Source organism: Cordyceps javanica, chromosome 2, assembly GCF_051103115.1.
Source record: "Cordyceps javanica chromosome 2, complete sequence".
NCBI lineage: Eukaryota > Fungi > Ascomycota > Sordariomycetes > Hypocreales > Cordycipitaceae > Cordyceps > Cordyceps javanica.
In genome coordinates, this window is record NC_139296.1 from 5728904 (window position 1) to 5743360 (window position 14457).

The window sequence follows — 14457 nt, forward strand, 5'->3', positions numbered from 1 at the left end:
ATATGTTTTGCTATGGAAATAAGTATATTTAAGTTTCTATATTTCTCGTCCTTTTAAAATAGAGGAAGAACTATAGTTATTGAAAATTAGCTACTTAGAAGGCCTACCTGATAGGTCCTACCCTGCAGGTCCACAGGACTGGGGGCACCATAGTTTTGATCCTTCCCCCGCACATACCCTAGAGCCTCGCCCGTCGCACCGCGGCGCAGGCCCGCCCTAACAAACCACGCCACCAAAACCCATCTCAAGGACATGGCGTCCTCTATTCTAATGATACAGCATACCGAGCGCTGCCGCTTGTTCCTTATGGTACAATGTACATGGACATATACCCGGCGAAGTAAGCCTGACCTGGCAGCGCACTCCCCTCAGGGCCGCCCTTCTGCTGTGCAGGCGGTCTTGCCCTCCTTCGCCGTAGAGCATCGAGGGCTTTGTCCACGGCACGATATGTTCTCCCATCCGCGGCATGCTTTCAGGCTTCTGGAATAAGGAAAAAAATACTACAGGTGTCTGTGGACCAGCGACCCTAGCGCCTATCTCTTTTATGTCGTTGCCCGCGTTGGCCCGGACGGTAGCCATCGTCCCGTGGCTGTGGCATCATGGCCTGGTAAAAGACGGTCGTCGTCGTCGTCGTCCGTGGCAGGTCCCCTGGCCTTCCGCGTGGCCAGGGCGTGCCTGCGGCTGGTGACCATCTTCTCCGCCACCGGCAATCGCGTGGCCGTCGAGGGCGAGCTTGGCCTGGCCGCCGTCTTGTACGCCGACGAGGCCTCAAGACAAGACGCAGACGGCCTCGTAGCGTTTCCAGTTCTCTCGACGTGCCTCCTGGTCGGCCTCAGATTCGACCCATCCCACGACGCCTGCTTCGATCACCAGCTGGAACCGCTGCATCGGGCCTACCAAGACACAAGCCCAGAGTACGGCGCCGTCATCCTTGACATCACCAATCTCGACAACGTGAGGGCGGGCATTCTGGCGTTCCCAATCCACCACATGGGCACGGTGGCACTGCATCCCCGGCAGCGGTGGGATTCCTTTGAGAGCCCCCAGCCGAATGCAGGGCCTGTCCCCGTCGTCGACGAGCAGCGGCCGCGTGTGCCCAAGACGCTGGAGCAGTACCTGCGCGCCTTCCAGTACGCAAGTTGGGTCTCACAGTCGGATCAGCAAAAGAGGCTTCGGGCCGAGGTGCAAGCGGTAAACGCCGTCGAGGAGGGGGCTACCGACTGCATGCTTCATGCGCCGCAGAAACAACTTGATGCTGACCACGCTCATAGACATCTGGCCCGCGAGTGACGATGCTAGACGCTCCCCGATGCGGCAAGGGCCATTCTGGTCAAGGCGTCAAGCCAAAATCACCGACACCAAGGCATCGACCACGCAGAATGGGCCATTTTGGTCCGGCCAGGGTGAGGCAAAGCTTCTAATTGACCAGGCCGCGACCCTAGACGAGCCAACGTTGCAGCCCCAAAGAGACATGCGGACCCTGCACTACATACTAACCCGAGAACTAAGTAGCAGGTCGGGCAATGCTGAAGCCTGCTCGGCCACCGCGAAGCTTCTTCGCTGGAGCTACGCGGGTGTCGAGCATCTTAATTGGACCCTTTTTCGAAAGCTGTCGTATCAAGAGGCCGCCTTGGTTCTGGAATCACCCGAGCTCGCCGGCGCCGCGTCGTTGAGCATATGCGTGGATGGAATGGAGGGCGACCTGGAGGCTCTCCTGCGCGCGCTGTGTCGGCAGCGTAACCTGCAGCACATTTGCTTTTTGCAGGATCCGAAGCGAGTCGACGACGACGCAACCGCTCTCGTGTTCCTCTTAATGGCCAACACCCCCGCGTACGCGCCGCTGCTCTGTCGAGACTGCACTTTTACGTGCGCCTACTCGTCTCCCCTGCGCCGCCGCTTCTGGCTGCCCGTCGCGGGACCTGTCCTGCCGAGCGCGGCTTTTCCTTTGCTGCAAATGTTTGTGCGGCGCCAGGAATTTCCGCTCGACGACCTGTTCCGGCCGCGCTACGCCTATCTTGCAGATAGCCTCTGCACGTCCGAGCACTTTGCGTCCGCCTTTTGCATCTATCTCGGCATGATATGCGGTGACGATGCGCCGCCGCTCTGCAGCCTCTCGCTGACGTCGGATGGCCGAGTCGGACCCCTGCCGGCCGAGGCTGCGTCGGTGTCGCTCAATCCGACCGGTGACGCGAGCATCGAGTGCTGGTCCAAACCGCGCCACTTGCACGCGACATCCTGGACGTTGCTGGTCTCGTGCGAGCGCATCTACGGCGCCGACCAGTTCTGCCAGACGCGACCCGCGGTGCGCTACGCCTTGGTAAAGGCACGCCGCGATATAATTATGGAGAGCGGAGATGTCGGGCACAAAAAGCCAGATCCAGACGACATTCAAGTGTGCGACTTGGTCGGTTTCCTCGCCGAGACAGCGCCGCACGTCGACGCTGCCGCTATTAACGTGATTCTCCACCGCACGTCGGCCCGCATCGCGTCCGAGGTGTGCAGCCGCCACCATTCAAGAGACGACCCGCCACCGCTGGAATGCTATGACGAAAAGGAAGCTTTTGCGCTGCTGCTGGAGTTTTTGAATGATGCGGTCCATGTGCGCGACTGTCTACGGTTTGCGATGCAGCAGCCATCCGGTATGCGTCCCCTTGCGCCGTGAACTAGCCTGCCCAGCATTCTAACTTGCACAGCCCCAAGGTGGTACCCCGAGCTGCTCGAGGGCTTGCAGTTGTCAAAAAGTTTGCCACCGCACCGGACGGCGCCGGCTTTTGCGGCGTGGGGAGACCGACTAACCGAAGAGCAGCTGGAAGCACAGGCGCGGGCTTTGCTGGTCTAACCAGCAGTCACTGGCGGATCTATCCGTAGATGTAGTCTGTCTGGAGCCACAAAAACAAATCGCGCTATAGAGGACCATCCCTGGCTGTTTGGCGCGAGCAAATACCAGTTTCAGCAACTATTGGCCCCAACAGCTGCCAGCTCAGCCTCTGGCCACCAGCAGCCCGGTGCTAACTGAAAATGGTATTGCCAGTAGCGCATCTGAAACCGTTTGTCATTGGATCTCCTTGAACACGCAATTTGGGGGTGCATACCGTGCTCTCTCAAAGTACACGGTACTTGTAGAATACAAGCTCGGCTTGCATGCAGCCCGACTTCTCGCGTGGGTCACGCGCAGCTTTCTGACTTTGCAATTATTGCACTTCCACCATTCACAAGCCTTTTCAGCGACGCCAGGTAATATTTGGAAGCCTCGACATAAGCTACTCCTTGCATGGCGCCTCTCAAGGCTCTCTCAAGGCTCTCGGGGTAGCGTCCTGGCCTGCGGCCTTGCAGGGTTCCTCGGCAGCTTTCCCCATCCATACCCCCGGACCCTGCTCGTTTCAGCCACACTTGAATATATTTCCGCAATGCTCGTTATAAAACCTCGTCGCCTGCTGTAAGGCTCCAAATACTTCCTCGGCGTGCAGCCAGCCTAGTCCTCGGGCCTTGCCCAGAGCAGCATGATGAGGCACCAGACGCTCTTGAGCGTAAAAGTTGCCATGTGCGCCATTTTCTCAGAGACACTTGCAGCAATAAACAATGGGCTGGCCAGTTGTTTTTGTGCAAGCGTCGCAGGCATTCTCCTCCGCCGACCATCGGAAAACTACGCGTCCGAGAGGTTCTCTATAACCGAACAGAAAAGCTCTTCAAGAAGAAGAACACAACTATACAAAGTCCATAATTTATCCTTCAAGCTACGGTTTGTAAGACTGATCTTGTCATCGTCTACTGCAGCTTAAAGCCGTGTCTGCCATTATCCTGTCCCAATGCAATATAGTCAGGAATGTACGCTTTGCTCAGACTCAGAGTAGCCAAAATATGGGGATATATTTCGCTATGTATAGACCCGTCTAGTTCAATGACAACACAATCTGCTCACGATCGATCAAATATTGCATCATTTCCATACACAATAATATCACACCTTACCACTGCGCGCATAGATATTGCAGCCTAGACGGAAGTGGCCCAGCCAACACGCGGACCTTCAGTGCCGTCCTCAAAAACGACGTACGCGGCTTCCAGGAAGGGGGCGCCAAAAAAGGCAGTGTTTTGTCCTTGGAGGCCGCGAGCTAATCGCAGCTGACATTTGCCGTCTGGGCGGCGGTACTTGAGCTTCTCGCCGTCAACCTTGATAGCCTGACCGTTGCCGATGCCAAACTGAAAGGCGGCCAGGGCGGTACCACAGTCGAAAACGTCCGGCACGCCGCGGTTGGCGCGGCGGTACGCGCTGTAGGCCGGGGCGGGAATCTGCGATGCAGCGCTGCCCGTATCAATCGTGGCGATCATCGGAGCGTCGACAAACGGCTCGTCATTGATAGCGTATCCTGGCGACGTGAAGGTCCAGGCACCCTTGGAGTTATCGACGCTGCTAAATACCAGTTCACCCGTGTACTTCGACTCGTCAATGAAGCCGAAGCCAAAAGTACCGTCTGCAGATATTTGATGTTAGTCCGAAACTGCGCTCATGAGTAAAGGGGCGGGGGGGGGGGCGCGTACCGGCTTCTTTTTTCAGATTCACAGTAAAGACGGGTTTAGCCAGACCTGCCTTCATGTTGGAGAAGGGTGTCTTTTGCTGCGGAGTTGCCTTATTCTTGCTGTCAAAGGCAAAGCCGATGATGCCGGACACGGGAGAGCCGAGAATGGCATTGCGATTGCGCTGTGAGCGGACCGTCTGAGCAAGCTCAACGGCCTGCTCTCGGATCGTGACACCGGCCATGGACACGGAATCTTGGTACACGGTGCCTTCGGCGCCGGAACCGTCTGAATATCTCCTGTTCCAGGTGGCATCAGGGACGAGCTGTGCCGTCGAGCTCGCGCCGGGGTCCCAGCGATTCTGGTCCTGGCCGATGTCGCCCTGGGAGTCGGCACCAAACAACCACAAGTCAGAGGAGCCGGTGTCGAAAACCAGGTTCATCTTTTGCGGCGGCGTGCCAATGTCCACCTCAATGTAGTACTCCCCTTCGGGGCGCGTCGGGCTGACATTTGCCGGCGTCGAGCCCTGATCGGCTTCTTGACGGCGTGCCACATCCAGGCCGGGCTCGGGCTCAGGCTCAGGCTCAGGAAGGACGAAGTTGGGATTGTACCTCACGGGAATGGTGAACTGCGTGTCGTTTTGGAAGGGGGCGGCGTTAACAGCGAGGACACTCGCCACCGAGGTGAAGCGAAGGATGGAGGCGATTTTAGGCATAATGAGGATCAGTGACTGTACACAATGAATAGAGAATGGCCAAGAAAGTTATCTTGTAAGAGGATGGGAAAATAGTTGATGCGATACAGAGCTTCATGGCTAATGACTTGGACCATGCCACCCTTTTTATATTATTTGAGTCTCTTCATTCACCATTATCGAGACCTCACTCTTCGGTAACGACATCATAAGCGCCTTCGCCAACTGACTTTGACTTGCATGACTGAGCTGCCGAAACTGAATCAACATAGCCGTCTGCCATGCAAGGTCACGATAGTAATGCCTATTGTGTTAAGTTAGCATGATTACATTCTATTATTTGTGAGTTTCAGCAGCAAATCTCGGCATTTGAGGTTGGCATCGAGTTGTCGGTTGTGCGAGCTCTTCCTGCAGGGCATGTCAAGGCAATGTGTGTGTGCATTGACTTAGCTCCCGCCGACTCGCATGAAGTGTTATGCCTTTTCGGCGAAGCCGTATGCCGACGTAAACCATAAATAATTCTCCGAACATTGAATCTAGCTCTGCCCTACAAGAAGCACGCCGAGCTCCGGACCATTTCGGTTGGTGCCTGGAAGTCCTGACTGAGGTTGTCGTGGTAGTCTGTTGACAAGATCTTGCCATCAGTCCGGTAGCCTAAATATCAAGGTCAAGCCTAATATTGACTCCACTGGATATATTATTCTTACTCTTAGTAAGCTTGCACAACGCACTTCTACCCAAACTGCGTGGGGCTTGTAGAACTCTCACTACCAGTATGTTTCGTTTTTTCCACGCGGCAACTTCTTTTTTTAGCGCAACAGTACTGATCAAACTCCGCAGGGCACTTCTATATCGCTTCTAGAACACTCATACGGCATCTTTAAGCATGTCTCCTCTTGTTAGGGGCTTAGTAGCTCGACCATTACCGCCGCAGAGCTAAAGGCATTGCGAGGCTGTGCAAAGGTGATCCGAATAGGATGGCTAGGATAGCTCAAGAAAACACTCTCTGGGGTGAGCTCGGCAATTGATGGCTGGATAGAACATGTGTTTTGGCCAAGGATGGCCCCGCAAACAGTGGCGAGTTGGCCCTGGGATTCGAAACAAAGCCGAGCACGCCATGCATGCAGAAGCTAGTTGTAATAGTGGTTGCTACAGTGGCACCTATACGTCGGCCTTTTATATTCCCATTAGCAACGAAGAGAATAACGTGTATAGCCTCTTTCACTTTTGTACCCCAGTAGACATCCCGTCTGAAAAGTTCATTTTCTAAGACCTACTAAAACCCAACGTTATGCAGCTGACGTAACTATACTAATTAATGAAGCACCTCTCAGTATACATGTCAGAGGACCTCTATGCTAACCCGCGCGCGGGTATAGTAGGGGGGTAATAAGCATGAATACAAGTGGCAGGCGGTTTTTCTTCTGCTTCGCACTCCATCTACACCAGGAGCAGAACCTTACTTGTCCGCGGCGAAACCGACACGTCTATTGCCATTATCGTAAGTCGTAAAGACGCCCTTGAGGACAACGTCACCAAGGATGGCGCCGTCGGAACCATATCGTCGCGGCCAGAAATGCCGCCGCCGCAGAGGTCGCCTTCATCGCTCTTCTCCAAAGTGATCACCTGGTCTAAACTCTGCGGCCGTGCGACATCGCCTGTAACAAACCCAACTATCACTAGCTCATAATTACACTGGCGTACGACGAGATAACGCAGACCAAGACTACAAGCTCACGGCCTGCGGTGATGCATTTATGGGCATAGTGTAGCGTAGTCCCGTACGCCGTTCCCCTAAAGTCTCGTGGGCGATGGAGGAGTAGACCTCCTCCTAGTCGTCCAAGCACATTTTCTAAGCAGCTTCGAGCGGTCTACTTTACAGTATTGTACTCTCAGGGTATTAATCTTCTCGCACAATGTCAGACTCGGCAAACAAACCTTCGTTGTGTTGTCCTACCGAAGGAACTGCATCCAGTCTCGCGATTCTGATGTTAGACCCGCCGCCCGCGCATGAAGAAGTACATTAGGGAGGCGCACGAAAGGCGGGTCTTTCCCGCGCGGGAATCGATGAAGAAAAAGCCTCGAATTGTCTCTCCTGCTGGGTAGGTGTCGAAGGGAATGATGTAGAAGGCACAGCATTCTTTGTAGATTTCGCGCGGTCATTACCGCGTCAGGCGGCGACGACGAACTTGGGACGACGATGACGCCGAGAGCATAATTCGAACACAGCATGAGGGAACTGGTTTGAGTCAGACTGTGATCTCTGATGGCGCGCCTCGGAATGCTTACGTTTGGATTTATACAACATGGACACTTCGGAGTCAGTTATCGATTTACCACCGCAACACTTGTGCCGATGAGTTTGTTCATCTGAAAAGCAGCCCCAAGCAAGAAGAATGTCATCCAAGCCTATTACGCTTGTTCTTGGGGCCGGTCCACGTGTTGGTAACGCGGTCGCCGTCAAGCTCCCCAGCGGTGGCTATGAAGTGGCCATTGCCTCCAGAAAAGGAACAGATAGTCGAAACGAAGCCGGTTGACTCGACATCAAGGCTGAACCCGCCCAGTCCGACTCTGTTAAGAGAGCATCTGACGCTGTGAGGACGGAGTTTTGGGATCCCCCGGCCTTGTCGTCTACGACGCCGCTGCGATGACGCCACCCCTAGTCCAAGACTTCATCTTCTCCATCCCTGCGGAGAGACTTGCCCTTGACCCAGCCGTGAATGTTATGAGTCTGTTCGTTGCCGCACAGCAGGCGATCGAGGGATGGGCAACCCTCCCAAAAGAAAGCACCAAAAACTTTCAACACACTGGTAAAATGTCAAATGTGCAGCTCTTGCTAGTGTCATGACGGTCACGCTTGGAGGGGGAAAGTCCGCTGCTTCATGCAGTTGTCCATGTTCCATAGTCCTCGGTTCCTTTCATTGACCCAGGCACATTATTTAATACCGACGAGCGCAACGCAGACTGCAGCATTAAATATCACAGCCTAGATGGCGAGGCTGGTGCTGAATTTCATGCTAAACTTGTAGCTGGGGCCTAGGATGTACCGTGGCATGCCACGTTCATTAAGGGTCAGGGCTACACAAAGTTTTAAAATCGCGGTGGCAAAGTGGCCTACCGACTGATAGGTTGGATCTGTTAGATGACGGCTCAGTACAATTTTAAATAGATTAGGAGAGTTGAAATTAACTCAGGGTTCGTTTTTGAATGACGTTCAATACCCCGGCACCGCTACGAAGGTCTACAGGTGTCGAACTGCTATATACCAAAATACTTCACAAACTGGCCACCACCCCCAAGGCATTTCGGAATGCTGAAGTAGTCATGATCCACAATCAAGAAAGAAGGCATCTATCTGAGCCTGAGGGAACGGCCACACATCTCGCTGCCATCCTGATTGGGAAAGCTTCTTGAGCGACAGATTGCATGGCAGCAAACGTGGGCAGCCGCAACTCATGAGATCTACCACTCACCAGAATCTTGGGGACTTCCAAAATTTCCCGTCATCGACTGGTCGCTAGATTGATTTACAATATTGGGAAAGCCTCGAAGTGATGTGAGGCTCTATAAAGAGTCAAAGGTGGCTATTTTAATAACACTTCTATAAACAATCATGTTGATCCTTTGAAAGTCTAGGTCTATTTCTATGAACTTAGCAATATATGACAAAACAAATAAACCAAAGCTTTGCAATGAAAAGAAAGAAAAAGGTATTCACGACCACTCATGCCCTGGAGCTGTCTTTCTCAGGCTTCCAGAAGCAAAATTTGGCCGTGGTAACTTCTTTCCAGTACCTAACACCGGTAAAGACAGCCGCAGGTCCAACAACTGGAAGTGCCAGCAAAGACAGCAATCCCGCGCGAACGGCGCCCCAGGTCGTCGCGTAGCCCTGTAGTCTTGTGCCGACGATGCTGTTAATCGCGCCACCCAGGAGACTACCCGCCAAAACAAAAGTTTCTCGGTTCCTGAACATGTTCAGGGTTGGTAGAGACGAGCCATTCAGCCATGGCAGTACTACAAAGCCCAGGTGCGCAGCCGCCGCAGCCCCAGTTACTGCCCCATAGAGTGACTTGAGAGCGGGTAAGTCACTATTGTCAATGTCCAGGAAACCCTTCTTGTCATTCTTCAGGAGTTTCTCGTCCTTGGTTTGAGAATAGATGATTTGCGTCACTGGGGCGATGAGCAGTGGTGCAAGCCGCCAAAGAGATGCAGCCTCGACGCTGGCCTTGGACGACGCTGCCACCCAGAAAGCAACAGCAGCGATGGCAAAGCTAATAATAGTAGCAGGCACGAGTGACTTGATGGCAGCCAGTCGTACCGGCCGTCCAACCATATTGGTAGCCACAGTATCTGCGCTCTTAATGGCCGAGAGGCTTAGGTAGGCGGGCACGACGGCTGAGGCACCAACGACATCTGCGGCCATCGAGTAAAATCCCGTGCTGGAGAGAGTTTAGTATTTTGCGATTAGCAGGGTATCCCGATGTTACTCACGGCTTCATTAGAGGGCCAAGCATCGCTTGTCTATTGCACCGGCGGTATCTCTCGAGCGTCCAGTAGATGGCCATGGTGCTGAGCAGAGAGTTGGTGTACAGTGCCGGAATAGCACTTCCCAAAGCGGGCACTGTATTTTGCCCTAGTCCTGTAATTCGATGGAACATGGTTCTCAGAAGCGAAGCCGGCGCGTCGTTTGACGTACAAAGCGCCTTCGCGGCCACCCACAGCACGGCGTACGCCGCGACTGCACCGGCATTCCACAGGCCGTTGGCAATCCTCTTGGCCGGCAGCTCATCCTGGAATGGTATAAAGTGTGGGCGGTAGGGCAGCGGGAGCTTTTCCAGCTTTGCCGTGTTAAACATGACGCTTCTGCTTACATCGTGCTTCGCATCGAGAGACATGTTCTTGGCCACTAGCGGGAACACCTTTACGAACATCTTGTTCTGCATCGCTTGCGACTCTTGCATTTCAAAGGATGTCTTTCTCGAATGCTCAACATGCTCCTGGCGGGCGGCTTCCATTTCGCAAAAGGCGGCCTCGATTTCTTCTTTTGGTAATTTTCCGCCGTACTTGTCGAGGCGCCGAGTGAGCGAGTTCATAAGCGCTGCACCGTCTTGAAAAGCCATATTACATCCTTGGCCAGTGAGGGTAACCATCTACAAATGTTATGTTATCAGCAACTTTTCAATCGTGGAAATATGGCATCTTTTTTATTACGTACCTTGTGTGCTGAATCACCCACAGTAACCATTCGGCCAAAATGCCAGCTATCGAAAACCAAATTTTGCAGTGGTTGCATGCCGTTCGCTTCGCTACTTCCCTTATACAAGTCGCCGAGTGTGATGCCGGGGAAAACTTCGTCTTGTCCGCGTTTTTCTATGAGCGCTTCTATATCGGCTTGTGTATAGCGAGGCGCATTTTTTCCCTTGATCGGGAAAGGGAGCTTTTCCGTAAGACCCCATAATATGCGGCCTTCTGCGTTTCCATGTGAGAGATAGGATCGGTCCTGTTTGGCTTCCATTGCAAGTAGGCGCGGGGGGAATGGCTTGTCAATGTATGCAATTCCAAACATGTTTGCATATTCGATTATGCCCTCTATAGATTCATTAGACTCCACCTGAGGCTGTGGTGTAGGGAATAGTGTAGGGAAATGAGCTTACCCTCTTCCTCTGTAACCAGAGGATGGTTTGGCGACACCTTGGCGGCCATGCGTCGCATTTCCTTGCGGACAATACTGTGTACACCATCGGCGCCGATAACGATATCTCCAAAGTATACCTCGCCATCTTTGGTAAGAACTTCAACACCAGAGTCAGTCTCGACAATTTCGTGGACTCTTTTCTCAACAAGGATCTTAGATTTATCCTTCAGGTTCCCAAGTAGCACGTTAAGTAGATGTTGTCTATGGGAGCAGCAGATTTCGTAGCCGTATCTATGTGCTAACATTAGCAAAATGAACCCAAATAATGAGCGAAGTAAATCTAAAGTATGCACTCGAGAAAGAAAGGAAAATAGCAACCTCTGGATAAAATGCTCCGCGGTGGCTGGCGAGAACATGGTGACGCCATTAAGTCTTATGGTTATATCGTCAACTGCGTCAGCTCCAGCATAGAATGCATCAAGACATCCTAATTGATCGAGCACACGAAGAGAGTTCGATAGGAAAAGACCAGTACCGAGACGTGGCGTGATGTTCGAATAGGCTTCGAGCACAACATAGTCAATCTCAAGCTGCTCTAGCATGTTGGCGAGAGCTAGCCCCGTAGGGCCGCCGCCCACCACGACGACTTTGAAGTCGTACTTCGACATGGCAGCAGTAGGAAAGTGCCGTGGTAAATCAGAAATGATATGATGCTCGGAAGAAAAAGGCAAAAAAAGAATTGTTACCGGTGGATTGTAGAATGCTCAGCGTTTTGGGGCCGTGGAACCGCAGAGAGCTTGTAGGTATATGTAATTATTCTTTTCGAGAATGGTACGTATATACCATTTTAAGGAGCTGACAACAACATATACGAGGCATGAAGACAATCAGAATATACGTATGCAGGGTTACCATTTTTTTTTGTTTAATTACCGCAAGCTCATGTCAGGTCATCTTTGTAGATATTAAACGGTGCGTCCCAAAACGGCAAGCATACTAAACGACTCTGGATGCGAAGTCGTAGTCAGCGCCGTATCAGGCCCAGTCTTAGAAGGATCTACCTGAAAGGCGGAACTCTCATACACTGTAATTTCCTGCGCAACAGCGAGCATGCCATTTTCAGTATATATCTTGTACGAGCATTCTGATGCATAGCATGTGCACGACAAAGTCTTTTGCGCAACGCTGGCGATGAAGCAGGTCAGGCCGCGTCTGGTTTCCTTCGCTGCTTATACTCATTAAGTTACTAATAGGCTTGAGGCTGAGGCCCAAGCACACTGTAGCCAAGGCCTAACCGCTTCTCCTCTAAGGATATGGCTGCTTCTGTGGTTCAACCAGCCCTAATAATGAGCTCGACATGGAGCCGGACTCTGGCTCGCCCAACTTGCCTAAAAAGCCAGCCTTCAATTCTGTGCCCACGAACAGTCACATTGCTGTGCGTCATTGGGCCGATCCAAGATTCGCGATAGCGCCCAGTCTTTTGCGCATTACCGACCACATCCTTGGAGAGCTTATATCCTGGCCGTTTAATGTTACTGGTCGGCATTACTGGCCGTTTAGTGTTACTGGCCGTTTAGTGTTACTGGCCGTTTAGTGTTACTGGCCGTTTAGTGTTACTGGCCGGCGTTATTGGCCGTTTAGTTTTACTGGCTGTTTAGTGTCAGCTAATGATAAACGAGAGGATTCCCAAGCCACTGCGTGTATTTATATTCAGGGTGTATCTTTATCTCTATATCCTTTTCCATTATAGCGGACCTAATTCAATTTGTTGTATAATATTTACATACGCTCTACAATGGAACCGCAACAATTGCACGGCGTAAAAATATACGCTGTCCTTGTTGCTATAGCGACATTTTGGGTGCTTTCCGTAAGTTGCGCCGTGGATGCCTAGTTGGAGACACGCTGCGCACGCTGCTCACGCTGACACGCTAACACGCAGAAACTCATTGCAATCCTCCGCAACCCCATCTCTCATGTCCCTGGTCCCTGGTATACGCGCTTTACCCGGTTACCCAACCAACTTTCTATGCTAAGAGGCTTTACACCTGGCTACGCTCATGAGCTACACCAGAAATATGGTATGAACTACAAGGCTCGACCCTTGGAGCCCTACGCATCGACTAACATCACTGCAGGCCGCATTGTCCGTACTGGTCCCGATGAGGTTAGCATCGCCGATATTAGTGATGTTAAGAAGGTCTACGACTATAAGGAGACCTTCGTTAAGCACCCTGCGTATCGTACACTCGCCCCAAGCAAAGTCGACTCTATGTTCAACACTAGCGACATCGAGCTGCACCGCCGCTATCGCCGCCTCTTAGCGCCGCCAATGTCCGAATCTTCCCTCAAGCCTATTATCTCTGAGGTTTACTCCCATGCCAACGCCACAATCTATAAGATGGGTGAGGAGCTACAGACACGGGGCGCTATTGATGTTTTTAAGTGGTGGTGGTTTTATGCTACTGATACTGTTGGCGACCTTACTTTTGGAAGCTCGTTTAATATGACCGAGAGTGGCAAGGTAAGCCTATATGAAATATTTTGATTCTATTCATACTAATTCTTTTCTATAATATAGAAGAACCAGTATTTTGAGGACCTTTTAGCTGTCAACAAATCTGCTGGTATCCGTCTACTGGTTCCTAGCCTTAACAAGCTTGCCCAGTACATTACCATCCCTCTTGTTAGTGATGCCATTGAAGGCGCTAAGCGTATGCGTAACTACGCGGTCCAGTCTATTGCCCGCCAAAAGGAGTCTGCCCTTGCAGGTAATGCGAATGCGAAGAACACACTCTTCTCCAAGGTCTTTGAGGCTAAGGACAACGATATACTGACCGAGGAAGAGGTCATTGTCAATGCACAGACCTATATCACTGCCGGCTCTGACACTACTAGCAATACCTTAACCTACCTTACCTGGGCTGTTACGAGCCACCCTCAGATCCGCGACAAGCTTGTCGCTGAGGTTGCTACCTTGCCTGATGCCTTTACGGAGGCTGATACCCGCGAGCTGCGTTATCTGGATCAAGTCATCAAAGAGACTTTGCGTCTCTACGCCGCTGTGCCCTGCACCCTTGCTCGTGTTGTGCCTCCGGAAGGTGTTAGCTTAAGCGGCTACTGGATTAAGGGCGGCACCACCGTCGGTTGTCAGGCATACACAATGCATCGCGATGCGGAAATCTTCCCTGACCCTGACTCATTCGTTCCTGAACGCTGGGAGAACCCTACCAAGGCCATGAAGGACGCCCTTATGGCCTTTGGTCGTGGTACCAGAAGTATGTTTCTGCCTAATACCATAAATCGTTATATTACAAGCTGACATAGATCCTTCTTCAGTCTGCCCCGGCGCCCACCTCGCCATGATCGAGATGCGCCTTGCAGTTGCCCTGTTCTGGCGCAAGTTCCCTACCGCAACGATGTCCGCCAAGGAGGGCATGTCTGAGGCTGATATGGAACCTAAGATCTACCTCCTCACCAGCCCTGCTGGCAAACGTTGCCTTGTTGAGGGCTGATATGGTTCATGTTTATTAGGCGCTTTTTGATCCCGTTTTCTTTGCAAAACGTTTTCTTTTCTTTTAAACCTAAGAGAGGATGGATAACTGTTTTTTTT

At 52.1% G+C, this 14457-nt stretch overlaps 4 protein-coding genes across 4 annotated transcripts; 2 read left to right on the forward strand and 2 right to left on the reverse strand.

Moving 5' to 3' along the window:
* Positions 1-314: 314 nt before the first annotated feature.
* On the forward strand, positions 315-2839 carry V2A60_004236 (uncharacterized protein; the record flags this gene model as incomplete). Its single annotated transcript, XM_083255557.1, has 5 exons — positions 315-340; positions 531-1222; positions 1272-1452; positions 1516-2639; positions 2694-2839. 5 exons carry the CDS (start codon positions 315-317, stop codon positions 2837-2839), a joined length of 2169 nt encoding a protein of 722 aa, XP_083111683.1.
* Positions 2840-3993: 1154 nt separating this feature from the next.
* V2A60_004237 (uncharacterized protein) lies at positions 3994-5230 on the reverse strand (the record flags this gene model as incomplete). The annotated part of the gene is made up of 2 exons (XM_083255558.1): positions 3994-4472; positions 4540-5230. The coding sequence occupies 2 exons, from the start codon at positions 5228-5230 to the stop codon at positions 3994-3996; spliced, it is 1170 nt and encodes a 389-aa protein (XP_083111684.1).
* A 3703-nt stretch (positions 5231-8933) lies between these two features.
* V2A60_004238 (FAD-dependent oxidoreductase) lies at positions 8934-11512 on the reverse strand (the record flags this gene model as incomplete). The annotated part of the gene is made up of 5 exons (XM_083255559.1): positions 8934-9648; positions 9701-10359; positions 10425-10798; positions 10864-11135; positions 11223-11512. 5 exons carry the CDS (start codon positions 11510-11512, stop codon positions 8934-8936), a joined length of 2310 nt encoding a protein of 769 aa, XP_083111685.1.
* Positions 11513-12639: 1127 nt separating this feature from the next.
* V2A60_004239 (cytochrome P450) lies at positions 12640-14359 on the forward strand (the record flags this gene model as incomplete). The annotated part of the gene is made up of 5 exons (XM_083255560.1): positions 12640-12714; positions 12787-12925; positions 12983-13368; positions 13426-14122; positions 14184-14359. 5 exons carry the CDS (start codon positions 12640-12642, stop codon positions 14357-14359), a joined length of 1473 nt encoding a protein of 490 aa, XP_083111686.1.
* Positions 14360-14457: the final 98 nt, after the last annotated feature.